The sequence below is a fragment of the Papilio xuthus genome, unplaced genomic scaffold, assembly GCF_000836235.2.
Source record: "Papilio xuthus unplaced genomic scaffold, Pxut_1.1 DF829660.1, whole genome shotgun sequence".
Classification (NCBI taxonomy): domain Eukaryota; kingdom Metazoa; phylum Arthropoda; class Insecta; order Lepidoptera; family Papilionidae; genus Papilio; species Papilio xuthus.
The window spans coordinates 1,856,560-1,873,386 of record NW_013528989.1 but is presented as its reverse complement, the minus strand read 5'-3'; the positions used below and the strand labels follow the sequence as shown (position 1 = coordinate 1,873,386).

The 16,827-nt window shown below is 34.9% G+C and overlaps 2 protein-coding genes across 3 annotated transcripts; one reads left to right on the top strand and one right to left on the bottom strand.

Moving 5' to 3' along the window:
• Positions 1 to 1,063: 1,063 nt before the first annotated feature.
• LOC106115395 (uncharacterized) lies at positions 1,064 to 4,223 on the top strand. The gene is made up of 5 exons (XM_013308752.1): positions 1,064 to 1,216; positions 1,502 to 1,565; positions 2,145 to 2,261; positions 2,791 to 2,900; positions 3,857 to 4,223. Exons 1-5 carry the CDS (start codon positions 1,142 to 1,144, stop codon positions 3,974 to 3,976), a joined length of 486 nt encoding a protein of 161 aa, XP_013164206.1. The 5' UTR covers positions 1,064 to 1,141; the 3' UTR covers positions 3,977 to 4,223.
• A 138-nt stretch (positions 4,224 to 4,361) lies between these two features.
• On the bottom strand, positions 4,362 to 15,079 carry LOC106116591 (serine protease 42-like). Of its 2 annotated transcripts, none has more exon segments than NM_001312802.1 (9): positions 4,362 to 4,620; positions 5,263 to 5,426; positions 6,671 to 6,832; positions 7,171 to 7,280; positions 7,856 to 7,986; positions 8,184 to 8,334; positions 9,605 to 9,756; positions 10,647 to 10,775; positions 14,963 to 15,079. In NM_001312802.1, coding segments are annotated over 8 exon segments (1,188 nt in total). In that variant the 5' UTR covers positions 10,773 to 10,775; positions 14,963 to 15,079; the 3' UTR covers positions 4,362 to 4,428.
• Positions 15,080 to 16,827: the final 1,748 nt, after the last annotated feature.

Here is a 16,827-nt window from a genome sequence, read left to right as displayed (position 1 = left end):
TAAGGAGATTTGACTGTACAATCGGGGAATCTGGTGGTGTTCCACATCAAAAGCTGTAGTCGTCTTAACTTTCTATACACATTGAGACGACGACATGGAACAACAAATAAAAGACAGCTTATAAATGTGTGCATGAAAAATGTTGAATTCAGAAGCACAACAGATTCCCGCGACTGTACATAGACGAATTAAAATGCGTTTGTCATTAAGGATGTTAAAACAGGCTTTTATAAACCAATATAAAGCCGTTAAAGTAATGATAATATTTTAGTAGCTTCAAATAACCCATTGTCTTAGTAAAATGAATAGTTCATAGATAAAATAGAAATAGACTGCGTGTTTAATATAGGACGAAAAATAGAAAAAACTTTGAATTATATTATAATAGTTTAAAAAATTGTTGATTAGAAACAAAACTGGCAACAAAAATCGCATTACAATGTCTTAGGAAAAACAAAAACGCTCGTATCCCAACAACTTGTTATCATTGCTTACCCTTCTCAAAAAAAAAACAATAGCATCTTGTCAATGGAAACATGGTTTAGTATGAATGTTTAATAATTCTTTTGGATACTTTAGTATGAAGCCCATTGCATGTATTGTCATTTTTATTCTTAAGACGTTAAAAGATTGTGAAGCGTGTAATTATTATGTAAATACAATTTGTCGCTGTGTCAAAACGTCCACGTTACGTCTGATAGTAAAGTCAGTTCTTCATGTTTGAAATTGTTTTATTTTCTCGGTGAATCCAGAACGCAAAGAAGTTAGTTAATTTATAGTAAAAACCTGTCATAAAATCTTATTAAAATGTTTTACTGGACTCTAAGATCTAAGTTACGTAATTATTCATTATTTTTCGCATTGCCTAAAAGTGTGAATAGAAAAAAAAAATCGTATGACATAAATTTTAACTCCATGTAATGAATTCTACCAATAGTTCTAATTATTAATAAAATGTTTTTATAACACACAAGATGTTCGTACGATCACAAAACCTTTGACTAGAAATGAATTAAAAAAAAAACAATCCTATTGAAAATGACAGTTGACAATTGACATTGACAGATAAGCGTAAACAAATTCTTCGAAGGTATATTTATAATAATTTTCAATTAAATTAAGTATTTAATATCGATAAAACATGTCAAAATCCGCACACGTAGTGGACGGTGAAGCTTCAGAGTCAGACTCGGAAATAGAAATAGCTAAATCACCTGTAAGTATTATAAAAGACATCTCTTGTATCTCGTGTAATGGGGCAAACGTTTTAATACTATAATATCGCATAGCTCTTGCCTGTGACAGGGTCCGCGCAGAATTAAAAAAACCTAAATAGTAGCCCATGTGTTCTAACAGGGTATGTTGTCAAATTTTAGCAAGATCTATGCAGCCTTTCTGGAGATACCCTCTAACAATTAATCATCCATCCAAACATAAAATATTCCTTGTTAGTCCTCTTGTTTGTTTTTAAAAAGCTATTTTGTGTTCAATTCTTGTCTAGGACTCCATTCGGTCTACTTCTAAAGCATTTGTGATCAGCGGAGAAGCTCCAGAATCTGATGATGGTGAGTATGTAAAATATTAAAGTTTTTATAATGTATAAAAGAAAAAACTTTCTCTTGTAAGGAAGGGATGGGATTTGCTAGAGCAGGGGACATTTAGGAAGGGGAAATATCCTCTGTCTGTGCATTCTCTCCCCTGTTAAAGGTGGGTAATGCTTCTGCAAATTCTATGCCTATGGGAAGCGTCCTCTTCATTTTTTCAGTGAATTTAGGTGGCCATTTGCTTGTTTATTGCCTTATATCTTACTAATATTATAAATGCAAATGTTTGGATGGATGTTTGTTAGATGGTATCTCCAGATCTACTGCATGGATCTCACTGAAATTGGGCATAGTTGTAGAACATGTTCTAATCAGTACATCAAGTTTTTTAACACCACACAGACAGAGCCACCGGCAACAGCTAGTATTATAATAAAAAAGTACAAATGAACAGACAGTCTTATTTTTTAACATATTAAAAGCCATGAAGTGACAAGAGGTTGTACTTTTTTCAGACACTTTTTAATGTTAAACATTTGACTATATCTATGCACTCAACTGCAGAAGATGGCAACACTGTACCTTGTTCTAACTTTACAGAATCAAAGCTGCCATCACCATGTGATGATACTGAGTTAGATTCACCTCTACAAGTATCTATGGCACCGCAGACACCAACAAAGATGTTGTACAATTCTCTACTACATCAGAAGTTGTGTATGTATACTTTCATCATCATCAGCTCACTATTCGTCCCCACCGAGGGGCTCGGATCCTACCCTAAGTTAAGGGTGATTAGGCCATAGTCAACCACACTGGCCAAGTACGAGTTGACTTCACACATATTGTTGAATTTCTTCTCAGATATGTGCAGCATCAAGATGTTTTCCTTCACCGTAAGAACATAGGATAAATGTACACATGTAAATCGGAAATCAAAAAACACATTGGTACATGGCGGGATTCGAACCCAGGACCTGCTGATTGCAAATCAAGTACTTGACCCCTGAGCCACCAATGCTCTATTATTTATTATATCTATTTTATATTATAAAGTAGGAAACTATGGCCTAGTCACATAACTTAGGGTAGGCTTCGAGCACCTCAGTGGGGATGTATTGTGAGCTGATGATGATGAATATAAAATAGTTAAATATCTTAATATAATAATTTTACTGTTGAAAAATTAGCTTTGAATAGTTGTGACATTAACTATAACTTTTTTAACTCTGTTCTTTTATATAAGGGGAATGCAATGTATCATTGCGAGCTACATTGGAAGGTCTATTAAGACATACAACAGATATATCCGTGGAGAAATTGACAAAAACTGACAAGATGTTGCTTACAGTACAAGTAAGTTTGAATTGCTTTGATTATCAACAGTGGTAGAGCCCGCTTTAACATCTTTGCACGAATTGTCCCGGCTCGCCCGGTGAAATACCACGACCATACAGAAGACAGGCGGCAAGTGGAAGCTATTCCGCGTTTAGTCTGATGAGTGTGCGTCCCGGAGGACTAATTTAGTCCTCTTTTCCTTCCGACCCTCTTATAAGGAAAGGATGGGAAATGGAAGTGGACTTTCCGGATGAGAGAAAGCATGGAAAGGGTAAATATTTTCTTTCTATGCATCCTCTCCTCCGTGGATTAAAGGTAGGCAACGCATATACAATTGCGTATGTCTATGGGCAACGGTCTCTTCGCTATTTCAGCGATTTCAGGTGGCCGCTCGCTCGTTTGCCACCTTGTGATATAAAAAAAAATATCAAATATTTAAGCCGTTAAGGGACAGATTGCATGAGACAAGAACTTTAATGTATGTAAATGACGTAATCGGATCAGAGTAGTGATTTTATGACCTATTCAGTATTATTTTGATTGAACAAAACATGTGTATACAGCTTTGAATCGATTCAATAGTTCAGCTCATTGTCTTGAACAGTTGAGCCGGCTCAACAACTAATTGGGAACTTACAGCTCATTGATGTGTATACTATGTGTCGTGAAATTAACAGATCGAAAGATAAATCATAACTCTATGTATAGATTTTTTACAATAAAATATTAGCAGATTTTTGTTAATTAACTAATATTTCTTGTACCATTCTATTATAACTAAGCTCTATGCTTGTGATAGGATATGGTTTTCAATAGTCGAATGTCGGGATTTGAACCAGCGACCACGTAATCGGAAATCCATACCCTTAACCATTAGGTTGACGCTTTGAGCTGAGCTGTGAATCGATGCACTGATCTGCTTCACATGTAACTGAACTGATCTGCAGGTCATCAATTTTAGTTTTTATTTTCAGGAAAGCATGAGAGCAACTAATGCTAATTTAACTCTAGCTAAAGCTCGGCTCAAACAACTGCAAGCTGAATTAGAGAAAGCTAACTGTAGTAATGTGTTGCCAACTATAAAAATTAAATAGATTATATAATAAAACTCATAGAACAAATTGCATGAGCGATAATTTAAGTTAATTTAGTAAAGATTTAAAGAAGGGAAATGAAAAGAATTGTGTAAATAGCGAAAGGAAATAGTTTAACACACACGTCAAGAAGATTTGACATTTAAGAATAAAAAAAACAAACATTTTAAAATATTCTAAATTCAAAAATATAAGAAAATATGCAAAAGGAGGTCGGATTGCATCGGCGACAACTGTTTTTTTAATTAAAAAAACAAAATATGCCACTCGAGTTTTTAAGTATTCATACTACATTCCTTTTTTTTTTTAATTGTAAAAATGTTACGAAAAGATGTTTAATTGTAAAATAATATATTTATATATATTAAATTGTTTTATTTATAAAAAAAATCAGTTTATTTTTACATAAATAATGTTGTTTTATTTAATGCATCCAAATAATCTGTTATATTTCAAACATTATTGGCACTTGTATCGAAACCCCATGCCGCCATCTTGCTGTCAATAAGGGCGCGATATTTTGACACGTTGACATAAACAGCTGGAACTCCTTTCTCCCCACAACCGATACCCCACGCGACTAAACCTGTCAGCTTATATCTGTCATCGCCTATAGGACAAGCTAATGGTGCTCCACCATCACCCTGGAAATAAAAATAAACAGTGGTAGAGCGAACTTTGACATGTTCGCAGGAATAGTCCCGACTCGTCCGGTGAAATACAACGACCATACAGAAGACGTACAGTCTGATGAGTGTGCGTCCCGGAGAACTTATTTACTCCTCTTTCCATTCCCATCCTTTTCTTTATAATTAAAGAATGGGAAGTGAAAGGATCTTCATGGGTAGAGAAAATATTCTCTTTTTGTGCATTCCTCTGTCGATTAAAGGTAACGCATATGCAATTGCGTATGTCTATGGTCAACGGTCGCTTCGCTATTACAGCGATTTCAGGCCACTCGCTCGTTTGACATCTCATAATATAAAAAAACGAATGGATTGACATCTCACTTGTCAAAATCGGATAAGTAGTTTACGATATAGGATGTTACAAAATAATTGACATACAAACAAACTCGCAAACATGTATCTTACTAATATTATAAATGCGAATGTTTAGATCGGCTGAACGTTTAAAGGTATCTCCATAACGGCTGAACAGATCTCAATGGCCTACATATAGAACATAGTTTAGAAGAACACATAGACTACTTATTATTTTTTTTTAATTCCAGACGAATAGACAGCAATTTTTATATAAAAACCTGTAAACCAAATATTACAAACCTGACAAGTATCTTTGCCTTCTTCCCCACCGGCGCATACAAAACTATCGTGCAGTCTGAAGTTGTACCCGAGTCGTGTTGACTTCAGTATCGCAGCGCAAGTATCATGTCGCACCATGTTTACTTCAACACGCTTCAATATAACTGCATAACGACCTTTTTGACCTAATAATAGATAAAATAGTTGCTAAAATAAAAAATTGCATCCCGGAGGCCTAATTTAGTCCTCTTTCCCTTCCCACACTTTTTCTTATAAAGAAAGGATGGAAAGTGGATGTGGCCTTTCCGGATGAGATGTATGGAAAGGGAAGATATTTTCTCCTCCCTGAATTAAAGGTAGGCAACGCATATGCAATTGCATATGTCTATTGGCAACGGTCACTTCGCTATTTGCCACCTTATGATATTAAAAAAAAATTACCAGCTTGATACCTTCACGAGTTTTTAAGAAAAAAGTGTCTTGACATACAGACGGACAACAAAGTGATCCTATAAGGGTTCCGTTGTTTCCTATGAGGTACGGAACCCGAAAAAGATGCTACATTTACAATATATTTATGTAAAATACTTGATAATTCAAGATTGCTTCAAAATGGTGGATAAAATTTTAGATTATGAAATGGATATCGTATGATGCCTATTTCATTGTCTAAAATTATTATACAGTGTGTCTATTTAAGATAGATTACTTTGACAATTGAGTTAAATCTATTACGAACTTCTTCGATTTTCGATAGTTCTTCTCATAGAACTTGCAATCGAAAATTCATGATTTTTTGAATAACAATATCTGTCATAACTATATATATACTATCGGAGCCGACAGACGTTGTCTGACAATTTGACAGTGCGATGTTAGCGCCGTCTGTCGGATCCAATGTAAAACATTCCAAAATCAACAACTACTAATAAATTAAAAATTAATTAAAAAAAACATTGTCCAGCGGACAAAATTGTGAATCTAAACCATTCCCAGATCCCCTTGAACACACACAAAAAATTTCATCAAAATCGCTCCAGTCGTTTGAGAGAAGTTCAGCGACATACACACTCACAGAAGATATGACATCAAGCCTAAAATTTCGGTGTTGAAGAAGAAAAAATATATATTTTTTTAAATTAATTGTGCGATACATAACCAAATAACTGTAATATATTCAAAAAGTTAAAAATACCTTAATTATAGTACCCATTTGTTGGATTAATTTTAATACAAGACTCTCGATAGTTCATAGTTGTTAGTTATGTACACTCCGACACTATAACATCCATTAAGTACAACAATAATTCTCATACAAAATTAATTCCATACTTTATAGGCAGTTGTCAAACTAATCTATCTTAAAATGGCCGCCATATTTAAAATTTTACGAATGTACCTTACTCTTTTTTGTAGCAAAGTCACTTACCAAAGCTATCTTTACCCCAGCCGTTAGCAACACAGTCTTTGCTAGTCTCAAACAGTTCATCCTGTGTCGGCAGACAGATGACGTTAATATGATCTGCTAGATCCACTGGCTCCTTCAGCAAGAGGAGTGCTAAGTCATTACGTAGACTCTTCGAATGGAATTCTAGAAAAAAAAATGATCAGTTCACTATAGGTCCCCGCTAAGGATCTAACCTACCTTAAAGTGACTAGGTGATGAATGCTGGTCCAGTGCATCACTTCACACATATCTTTGACATTCACAGATATGTGCAGCATCAACATGTTTTCCTTCACACTAACAACATAAGATAAATGTACATATGTAACACACATTGGTACATGGCGGGATTCGAACCCACGATCAGCAGTTCACAAGTCAAATGCTTAACCCCTGAGCCACCGACGTTCTTAGGCGTAATTAACGCGAATAATTTGATTTAATTTTGATGTTAAAATGAAATAAACGCATGAAAATAATACCTGGATGTATGAAAATGTCCTGTACTATCCTTTCCTGTGAAGGCAGACGCTCCTTGTTCGTCTGTGTGTCCCATTCACCAGCTCTGATCTTCAAAGCACCAGGCTGGAATCTAAAAGACGGTATTTAAAAAAAAACTAGACACTTACATCTGTTATTCTTTATCTTACTAATATTATAAATGCGAATGTTTAGATGTATGTTTGTTAGAAGATATCTTCAGAAAGCCTGAACGGATCTTGATGAAATTTGTCATAGATGTAGAACATAGTCTGGAAGAACACATAGACTACTAATTACGTTTTATTCTACGCGGACGTAGTCACAGGCAACTAGTATACAAATAGCCGACAATTTGTAACCTAGACCGACTTCGCATTAACGTAATCCTCAATCTACCAGCAACGCGTTTCGTCTGATGAGTGTGTCCCGGAGGCCTAATCTATTCCCCTTTCCCTTCTCTCACTTTTTCTTATAAGGAAAGTATGTGAAGTGGAAGTGGACTTTCCGGATGAGATGCATGGAAAGGGAAAATATTATCTTTCTGTGCATCCTCTCCTCAGTCGATTAAAGGTAGGCAACGCATATGCAACTGCGTATGTCTATGGGCAACGGTCACTTCGCTATTTCAGCGATTTCAGGTGGCTGCTCGCTCGTTTGCAATCTTATGATATAAAAAAAACATACTTGTAAGCAATGTGTGCGCCTGTCATGACGACTTGGGGATGTATGAGGACTCCAACACCCGCGTAGCGTCCATTCACTGCATCCAGGAGTGCCACCACCCATGGGAACTCACCGAACTGTGCCTCCGCACCCTAGGAGATAAGACACGATCTATAAGATTTTGCAGGCTTTTTAAGGCGGTACATACGCACCGCATGCACGGCACGCAACAGATTTAATTCGAACCCAGGACCTGCAGATTACAAGTCAAGTGCTTGACCACTGAGCCACCAAAGCTTTTATGCGTGTTACGACTTGACGCGAATTATTTGACCAAAGTAAAACTCACGGAGCCCCCAGTGACGCTGAAGTCGATTCCTTTACGGTTCCTGTAGCCACAGCCTTTTAAGTTCTTGGCGTCGGGCTTCGGTGGTGGCTGTGGGGGCTTCGGATCCTTGCAGCATCGTTCCACACTTTCCTGACACTCGTCAACCCCGAATCTAATAAAGATGTTAAATCAGTTGGCTTAAGTCTATAAAAATAATTGTTTTCCCCGGTTGAAACTTTGCTAGGGTGAATTTCTATGTTTACGTGTCGTTATTTTGAGAAATACTGATTAGGGGGCGTCCATAAATTACGTGAGGTGTTTAAGGGAGGGGATCGAGTCAAATCTCATCTAATCTTACGTCGGAGAGGATCTAGGCAAATATCAAGCTATTTTTTTTTGTAATTGAAACAAAAAAAAAGCAAAAGCACGAAGCAATTTTTTTTTTACAGTAACAATCCAACGCGATTACGTAACTCACATTTTGAAAAATCTCACGTGAGATTGGGGGATGGGTGTAGAAGGGTTGAATAAAATCTCACCAGGAAGGGGGGGAAGGGCAGGTAATTTAAAAAAAACACCTCACGTAATATATGGACGCCCCTTTACATTATTAAAATTACTATAAATTACTACAGTACACATCAGCGCCTTTCCAGTTAAAGTTACTTCAAAACCAGTCCAGCTAATTTTGAGATTACCAGAACAAATACAGACTTTTATACAGATAGACAATATCTTTGAAATCGTATCTATTATCGTAGTATTTAAGTAGTCCCGAACAGGGTTTGGCGTCAGGCAGGCGGCCGGCCAGTAAAAACATTTAAAGCCAAAACATTTTACAGTATGTATTACAGGGTTAGAGATGTATGGAGGAGTAGTACATGCTGTGCCGACCCTCGATAGGGATAAGGGCAGGTTGATGACAATATCTTTGAAATAGTAGTAAGTAAATATAAAGACGAATTTTTTTATAGATGGATGAATGTTAGAAAGTATCTTCAGAACGGTTGCATGGATCTTGCTGAAATTTGTCATACATATAGAACATAGTCTGGAAGAACAGTGGTAGAGCGAGCTTTAACATCTTCGCAGGAATTGTCTCGGCTCGTCCGGTGAAATACCACGACCATACAGAAGACGTGCAGTCTGATGAGTGTGCGTCCCGGAGGACTAATCTACTCCTCTTACCCTTCCCACCCTGTTTCTTATAAGGAAATGATGGGAAGTGGAAGTCGTCTTCCCGGATGGGAATATGCATGGAAAGGGAAAATATTTTCTTTCTGTGCATCCTCTCCTCCGTTGATTAAAGGTAGGCAACGCATATGCAATTGCGTATGTCTATGGGCAACGGTCACTTCGCTATATCAGCGATTTCAGGTGACCGCTCGCTCGTTTGCTAAATAAGTTTTTTTTTAATTCCTGGTAGACGAAGTACGACATACCTGATATCCAGCTTGAAAGCACCAGTGACAGTCTCGTTGTACGCATCCACGGCATTTAAGTTTGTATCACATAAGTAATACGGTACACATTTGCATGCATCGCCGTTACTGTCGACGAACATAGATGTACTATCGGTTGGTCGCACTGTTATCTGGAAGGGATAACAAGAAGTTTGTTGGACTGATACATATTGCTATCTCTTACATACTCTTTGATAAAAAACGAGACGACAATATGACGACGAGATGCACAATCTTATTATCTTATAAATGCGAATGTCTAGATGGATGTTTGTTCGAATGTATCTCTGGAACGGCTTAACGGATCTTGATGAAATCTATATATATAAAAGAAAGTGGTGTTAGTTACATTATTTATAACTCAAGAACGGCTTTACCGATATGCCTGAAAATTGGTGAGGAGGTAGCTTAGAACCAGGAGACGGACATAGGATACTATTTATTTATTTTCATATTTTTTTCGAATTTATTCATTGAAGAGCTACTTTTTATTTCACTTGCTAATATTATAAATGCGAATGTTTAGATGGATGTGATGTGGATGGATGGATGGGTGGGTGGGTTACACTAATTAAGTTTTTTTTTATGTATCCACGCGGATAGAGTCTCGGGCGACAGCTAGTTTAATATAGATGTAGAACATAGTCTGGATGAACTTTAGAAGAGCGTTGAATGCAACACAACGTTGACTCGTCGACTTCGTCATGTCAACTATATAGCTCGTTAGCAACTATATAGTTTGCGAGTTTGAGAAGAGAAGAAGAGAGAAAGTTCTATGACATTGTATTGCGTAAGATTTACGTTGGCTATTGAATGAAAGGACTAAATTTGCTTTTTTGTACATCGGTTTGTATGTTACTTTGTGAAGACTTAGAACGTTAACAACTGGACTAATTTTGACGAGTGAAGAGTCAATCGTATTCTTTGCCTGACTCTTTGTATCGAGTCTTGTCTATTAAACGAATACTCTTTGGTTTTGGGTTTCAAAGTCGGGTTTTAAATTTTACAATTGCATACTTACATCTTCAAGTCCTGGTACTTTCTTGGTTGTGGGCGGTGTACCGAACACATCGATCAGGACGTCTGGTTTTATCGACACTTGAGGGTACGCGAGGGTTGAACCCAATAGTAGAAAGTAGAACAGCATTTTCTGTAGGCAGATAAATAAACATTTAAAAATATTATATTTGTATTTTTAGACATTATTAGTTAGAATCCTTTAGAGCGAATGGCGTGCTTACGTTACAAAGTCAAGTGTCAGAATGAATAGTGAGGGGACATAAACGTCGACACTCTAGTAAGGCTAATGTTGAGTCAATACACTACCTCATTTTCGGATTTTCTTCCTTAACATTATGATAAATTTTGTATTTCAATAAATTAAATAAATTATAATATTATTCATAATTTGTTGACTGTACTTGAATCATATATCATCTGCTTTTTTAATATTTTAATCGGCTGGGTTATTCTAGTTGTTTGAATTCCGTGACATTTAAATTCGTATCAAAACTTCTTTAATTTATAGTAACCAAAAAAAACACCACAAAGCCACATTTAACGACGGAAACATATTCAATTCATTCTATCTTCTTTACATGGCCAATAATAATAATAATAACTAAACACGAATCGAACAAAATTATATTTAAAGTAAAAATACAAATTAATTGCTCAATTATGAATTTTAAAAACATGATCAATTAGTTAATTTAAAAACATAAAATACTGCCATAAATTACGTTCTTAATCTGTCAAAACAATTATTAATTTCGCGCTAAAACGCAGTCGATTAGAGGCACTGACATCTATCAAATGGACAGGCTATCAGCCGTTGTATTTTGTGCTTGTTTGATTGTCGCCATTTTGGCGCTGATTGTTACGGTTGATAGCGGTGGTGAGGATACGAACTAATAATAGAGATAGAATTAATTAAAAATAATATCGACGTGTACGTTTAAGCCGGAACAAAACAGAAGCTGTCATTTCAGATCAGTGTTTAGGACAAGAAAAGGACAAAGTTACTTTTTTTTAATGGCTATGAAAAGGTTGTGAAGATTTCCAGCCACCGATACTTTTATAACATTTGCTTATAATTATTAAAATAAATTTTTATAAATTAAGTAAATATTAAATACTTGACCTGTTATACATTGCAATCAGTTAATTAATTTATAAATAAATAACAGACAAGGTTATAAATGTAACTTATATGATTAACAAACAGAAATAAAATTTATACTAAATCCCGCAATAATATGGCTTATAAAATGACTAGCTGTCGCCCGCGACTCCGTCTGCGAGCGATTAAAAAAAAACTTAAAATGCAGTCTGTTCTTTCAGACCATGTTCTCCATTTGTGCCACACTTACATACATTTTTTTTATAACAAAAGCTGGCAAACGAGCGAGCAGCCACCTGAAATCACTGAAATAGCGAAGTGACCGTTGCCCATAGAAATACGCAATTTCATATGCGTCGCCTACCTTTAATCGACGGAGGAGAGGATGCACAGAGAGAAAATATTTTCCCTTCTCATGCATCCTCTCATCCGGAAAGTCCACTTCTACTTCCCATCCTTCCCTTATAAGAAAAAGGGTGGGAAAGGGAAGAGGACTAAATTAGGCCTCCGGGACACACACTCATCAAACGAAACGCGGAATAGCTTCCACTTGACGCCTGTCTTCTGTGTGGTCGTGGTATTTCACCGGGCGAGCCGGGCCGATTCGTGCGAAGATGTTAAAGCGGGCTCTACCACTGTTACATACATCCATTCATCTAAACATTTGCATTTATAATATTAGTAAGATAGTAAGATTTACTCATAATTTATTAACCATCCGTAACTTCGAGGTTAAATTACGTACGTATTTATATCTTGATGTGACCTTTACTTCCAGTATATATGTCAACCTATTTATTATGTCTTATAAGTTGTAATGCAAAATATAATAGTATCATTGTATAATGTATACTAATATTATAAATGTGAATGTTTGGATGGATTGATATATAAACACGGCTAAACACTCACGTATATTCGTCCGGTGGCGGCACCGACTAATTTCGAGAAGTGCCCCCGATGGGCTCGAAACTAGTCGGTGCCGCCACCGGACGAATATACGTGAGTGTTTAGCCGTGTTTATATATCAATTTAGTATAATGTCTCACGAAAGTTTGAATAGTTTGGATGGATGTTTGTTTAAAGGTATCTACAGAACGGCTGCATGAATTGGCATAGTAGAAAACAGCCTGGAAGAACACATAAGCTACTAATTAAGGTTTTTTTTTCAGTCCGCGTGGTCGGAGTCGTTGGCGACAGCTGTAATACGACCTAATACAGAACTGTAATAATTCTTTCACGTAAACGGAATTGTTATCGCCAAATATGTTGTGACATCAGGGTCTTTGATCTTTGTCTATTGAAAACCTTGTGCAATGTGTACACATTTATTTTCCTTCCTTAATCAAATACGTACTTACTAGTCCCTTAAAAAGTATATTTGCTACGACAATGCCTATAAATAAATTTTAATCACATTTTCAAAAGGATCGATCAATCGAGAAGGGTTACAAGATTGTTTTAAGATATATCTTTGAATTTTAATCAATAATTTCTTTATGAGTCTTATTATGTTGTTCATGGTCTTGATTTTTTTTAATTTAAAGTAATAAGCGTTGTTAACATTTCATTTCAATTTAAAATGAACTCGTAAAAATAAAATAAGTGTGAATGAAACATCAATGAACAAAATCGAAATCGATTGCATTATGGCTGTACGACCTTTACCTTTTTCACGGCATGAGGAAAAAATTAAGAATAAATTGAAGTCTGACAATAAAATTTTTGGCGCGAAACATACAATGGCATTTAATTATGTCTCATTTAATAATCTGATTGCTTTTTATAATTTATTATACGCATATAAAAGAAACCAAACTATCCTAAAGAGACATCATTCTCCACGAAGAATTTTATTATTAAAAACTTTTTTGTAGAAGTACGTTAAGCATTATAATATTACATTTACATTAATTGGTCTAAAATTTTTATAAAAACAAAGTAATATACTTACTTATTTATGTAAATACGTAATTATAAATCCAATTCCACGTTAACTACAAAAACAGCGATGAAATTTGATTGTATCAAATATAAACATTGTTCGTAATTGTAATGAAAAATAGGGTTAACAATTACGTCACAATATCGCGTCATTAGTAGATGAATGATTAATATCCGCAATACAAAAACCCACTGGTTTTTATCTTATACCTGAATCACCTTCATCATTAGAAGACGTCACCAAACACAAATTAAATCACAGACAATCCCAGACTATAATAAGTGCACGTCAAACATGGCGGCCATTACGATTTTTCAACAATAATATTCATTTTGTCGAAATTGTGTAATAAAGATTGCTAATGTTATGTTATCTGAGACGGGGTTTTGTTTCTAAAAACATTTAATACTAGTCATTGCCCGCGTCTCCATCCGAGCGGTAAAAAAAATATGTTGTTCCAGACTATGTTCTATATCTATGCCAAATTTTATCGAGATCCATGCACCCGTTCTGTAGATACCTTTTAACAAACCATCCATCTAAACTAAACTATCTATAGAATTAATAAAACTTTAGTGTCTTACTTCTTACTAATATTATAAATACGAATGTTTAGATGGATGGATGAATGAATGCTTGAATATATCTCCAGAACAAATGAACGGAACTTAATTAAATTTTAGATACCTACAGAACATATTCTAGAAGAACAGATAGGCTGCTAATTAAGTTTTTTTTTTTTAATTCCGCGAGTACGGAGTCGCGGGCGACCGCTAGTTTTACATAAAAGAAAAATAATATTATTTACACATGATTAATTTGCATAGTAAATGAAAAAAAAAAATTATTAAAATTGTTTGTCTGTCCACAATTCTGCGTTTGGTTCCGGGTAATCTCCAAAACGGCTGGACTGATTTTGATAGGAGTTTTATTGGAAGATAGCTGATGTGAGCAAGACTAACATGGACTATTTTTGTCTATGATAAATTAAAATCGAAAAATAAAAAGGAAAGATAAACTACTGGACGGATTTCAGTACTTATTACTACTTTTTATGCTATACGGATGTAGTCAAATTCAACGAAGACGAAGTTTTATGAGTTGGGTTGACATTGACAATGATATTTCAAAACAAGGAAAACTCGAATACATCGTCTATTCAAATAATAACTAAAACTAGAATTTATCTATTATTTTCTGTTTCTCGTGTCAATTTATGTTTAAGGAAAACAAGACAGAAAATTAATTACAGTAAAACAATCAAACGTACCTTATATTCCCTGATGTGTTTCACATAAAACTATATTTAACACTATTTTAAGCACAGCACTTGTTTTTTATTGATAATTTACTTATTATAAAGATCTTATTCTATTTATTTGAATATTTTAATTGAACGTTATACACGCGTCACTCACGCGTTGCGTTTAAACGCGAACTAAGCTTGAGGCCAAAGTTGATGATGCTAAATAGAGATGTACTGATAATGACGTTAACATTTTCGATAAATACATTTTATTTATATTTCGATAGCTTACAGATGTATTCATCAATCGAATTATAAGTATTAATAAACGTTAATTTATTCGACTTTCTTACTGTAAAGGAAAATATCTTGATACTGCACATATCTGTGAAGAAATGTTAAAGATATGTGTGAAGTGTTACCTAACTGGACCAGCATTGACTATGACCTTGTCACATAATTTAGGGTAGGCTCCGAGACCCTCAATGGGGAAGTATACTGAACTGATGATGATGTTGGTGTTCATTAAGACACCTTTTCCATTATGCGTTTAGCGTCTAGTTGTAATTACTCGTTCTTTTGCGCCAGTAAAAAAGAGCATTAAGTTTCCATACAAATTGCAGTCACGTGTACGAGTTGCAAAACTAGTTGGAATAGTGCAAAAAGGTTCTAAGTTACTTTTAAAATGAATATGTTTCAAAAAGAATTGTTGAAAATATAGCAAAAGAAAAATATTCCATTTTGTATGAAAAAGACATTATGAATATACTAGCGGTCGCCCGCAACTTTGCCTGGGTAGAATTTAAAAAAAACTTAAATAGTATTCTTTGTGTTCTTCCAGACTATGTTCTATATGTATGCCAAATTTCATCGAGATCCGTTCAGCCGTTCTGAAGGTACCTTCAAACAAACATCTATCCATCTAAACTTTTGCATTTATAATATTAGTAACATTTATTGTGTTTTATAACCTCCTGCGTTTTGGTAGTCATTCTTGATGGGATAAGTGGTACTATCTTAAAATTCACAATTCGATTATCAACAAGACGTTTGTATAAATTTCAAAAATATTATCGAAACGATGCTTACATGTTACTTACATCACTACTCAACCGGCCAGTCCGGTTTTCTGTGAATTTGTTAAATAATTTGAAATGTAATTATACTTATAAATGTTTATCTTGCAATGATCACGATCCAAGGTGATTCTGAGCAAATGTCAGACAGGTTGAATGATCTTCCCGCCACACACACACACTGATATCTCAAGTAATAAAATTGAAATTAAATTTTTAAAATGGCTATTAACTTAGGATTTTACGTAGATATTTATTACACATTAATTATAGTTTTGGGGAAATTATCAAATTAAAAGCAAGTATTCTATCATCATCATCATCATCAGCCTATATTCGTCCAGTGCTTGACATAGGCCTCTTCCATGGCACGCCACTGAGCACGATCCTCGGCCACTCTAATCCAGCTCTTGCCAGCCGCCCTGTGTTCTGTATTACTCTGAAATAAATCACAAAGAAATAGTCAAACATTACATCATAGGACTTTTTTAAAACTATTTATAAAGTAACCTATGTGTTCATCCAGACTATGTAACACATTTTGTCAAATTTCATCAAAAATCCGTTGAACTGTTTCGGAGATATCTTCTAATAAATATGCATCTAAACATTTACATTTATAATATAAGAAAGGTTAATAATGCACACAAATAACTAATAATAGGTTAATTAATTACATAAAACGGGTAATCATTGTGGTATTACCCGCGTTAACATTATCTTTAACCGGAAAAATTATAACGATTTGATGACTTAATTTCTAAGATTTCTTCATCACATAGTTAAAAATATTCAAACGTACTTTTTATTAAT

Coding starts and splice junctions, on each gene's coding strand:
- LOC106115395 (XM_013308752.1), top strand. CDS start 1,142: ATGTCAAAATCCGCACACGTAGTGGACGGTGAAGCTTCAGAGTCAGAC. Junction 1,217..1,501: donor TAGAAATAGCTAAATCACCT/GTAAGTATTATA, acceptor ATTCTTGTCTAG/GACTCCATTCGGTCTACTTC. Junction 2,262..2,790: donor TCTACTACATCAGAAGTTGT/GTATGTATACTT, acceptor CTTTTATATAAG/GGGAATGCAATGTATCATTG.
- LOC106116591 (XM_013310481.1), bottom strand. CDS start 10,772: ATGCTGTTCTACTTTCTACTATTGGGTTCAACCCTCGCGTACCCTCAA. Junction 7,987..8,183: donor TCAGCGTCACTGGGGGCTCC/GTGAGTTTTACT, acceptor CTTATCTCCTAG/GGTGCGGAGGCACAGTTCGG. Junction 4,621..5,262: donor AAGGCAAAGATACTTGTCAG/GTTTGTAATATT, acceptor TTTTATTTCCAG/GGTGATGGTGGAGCACCATT.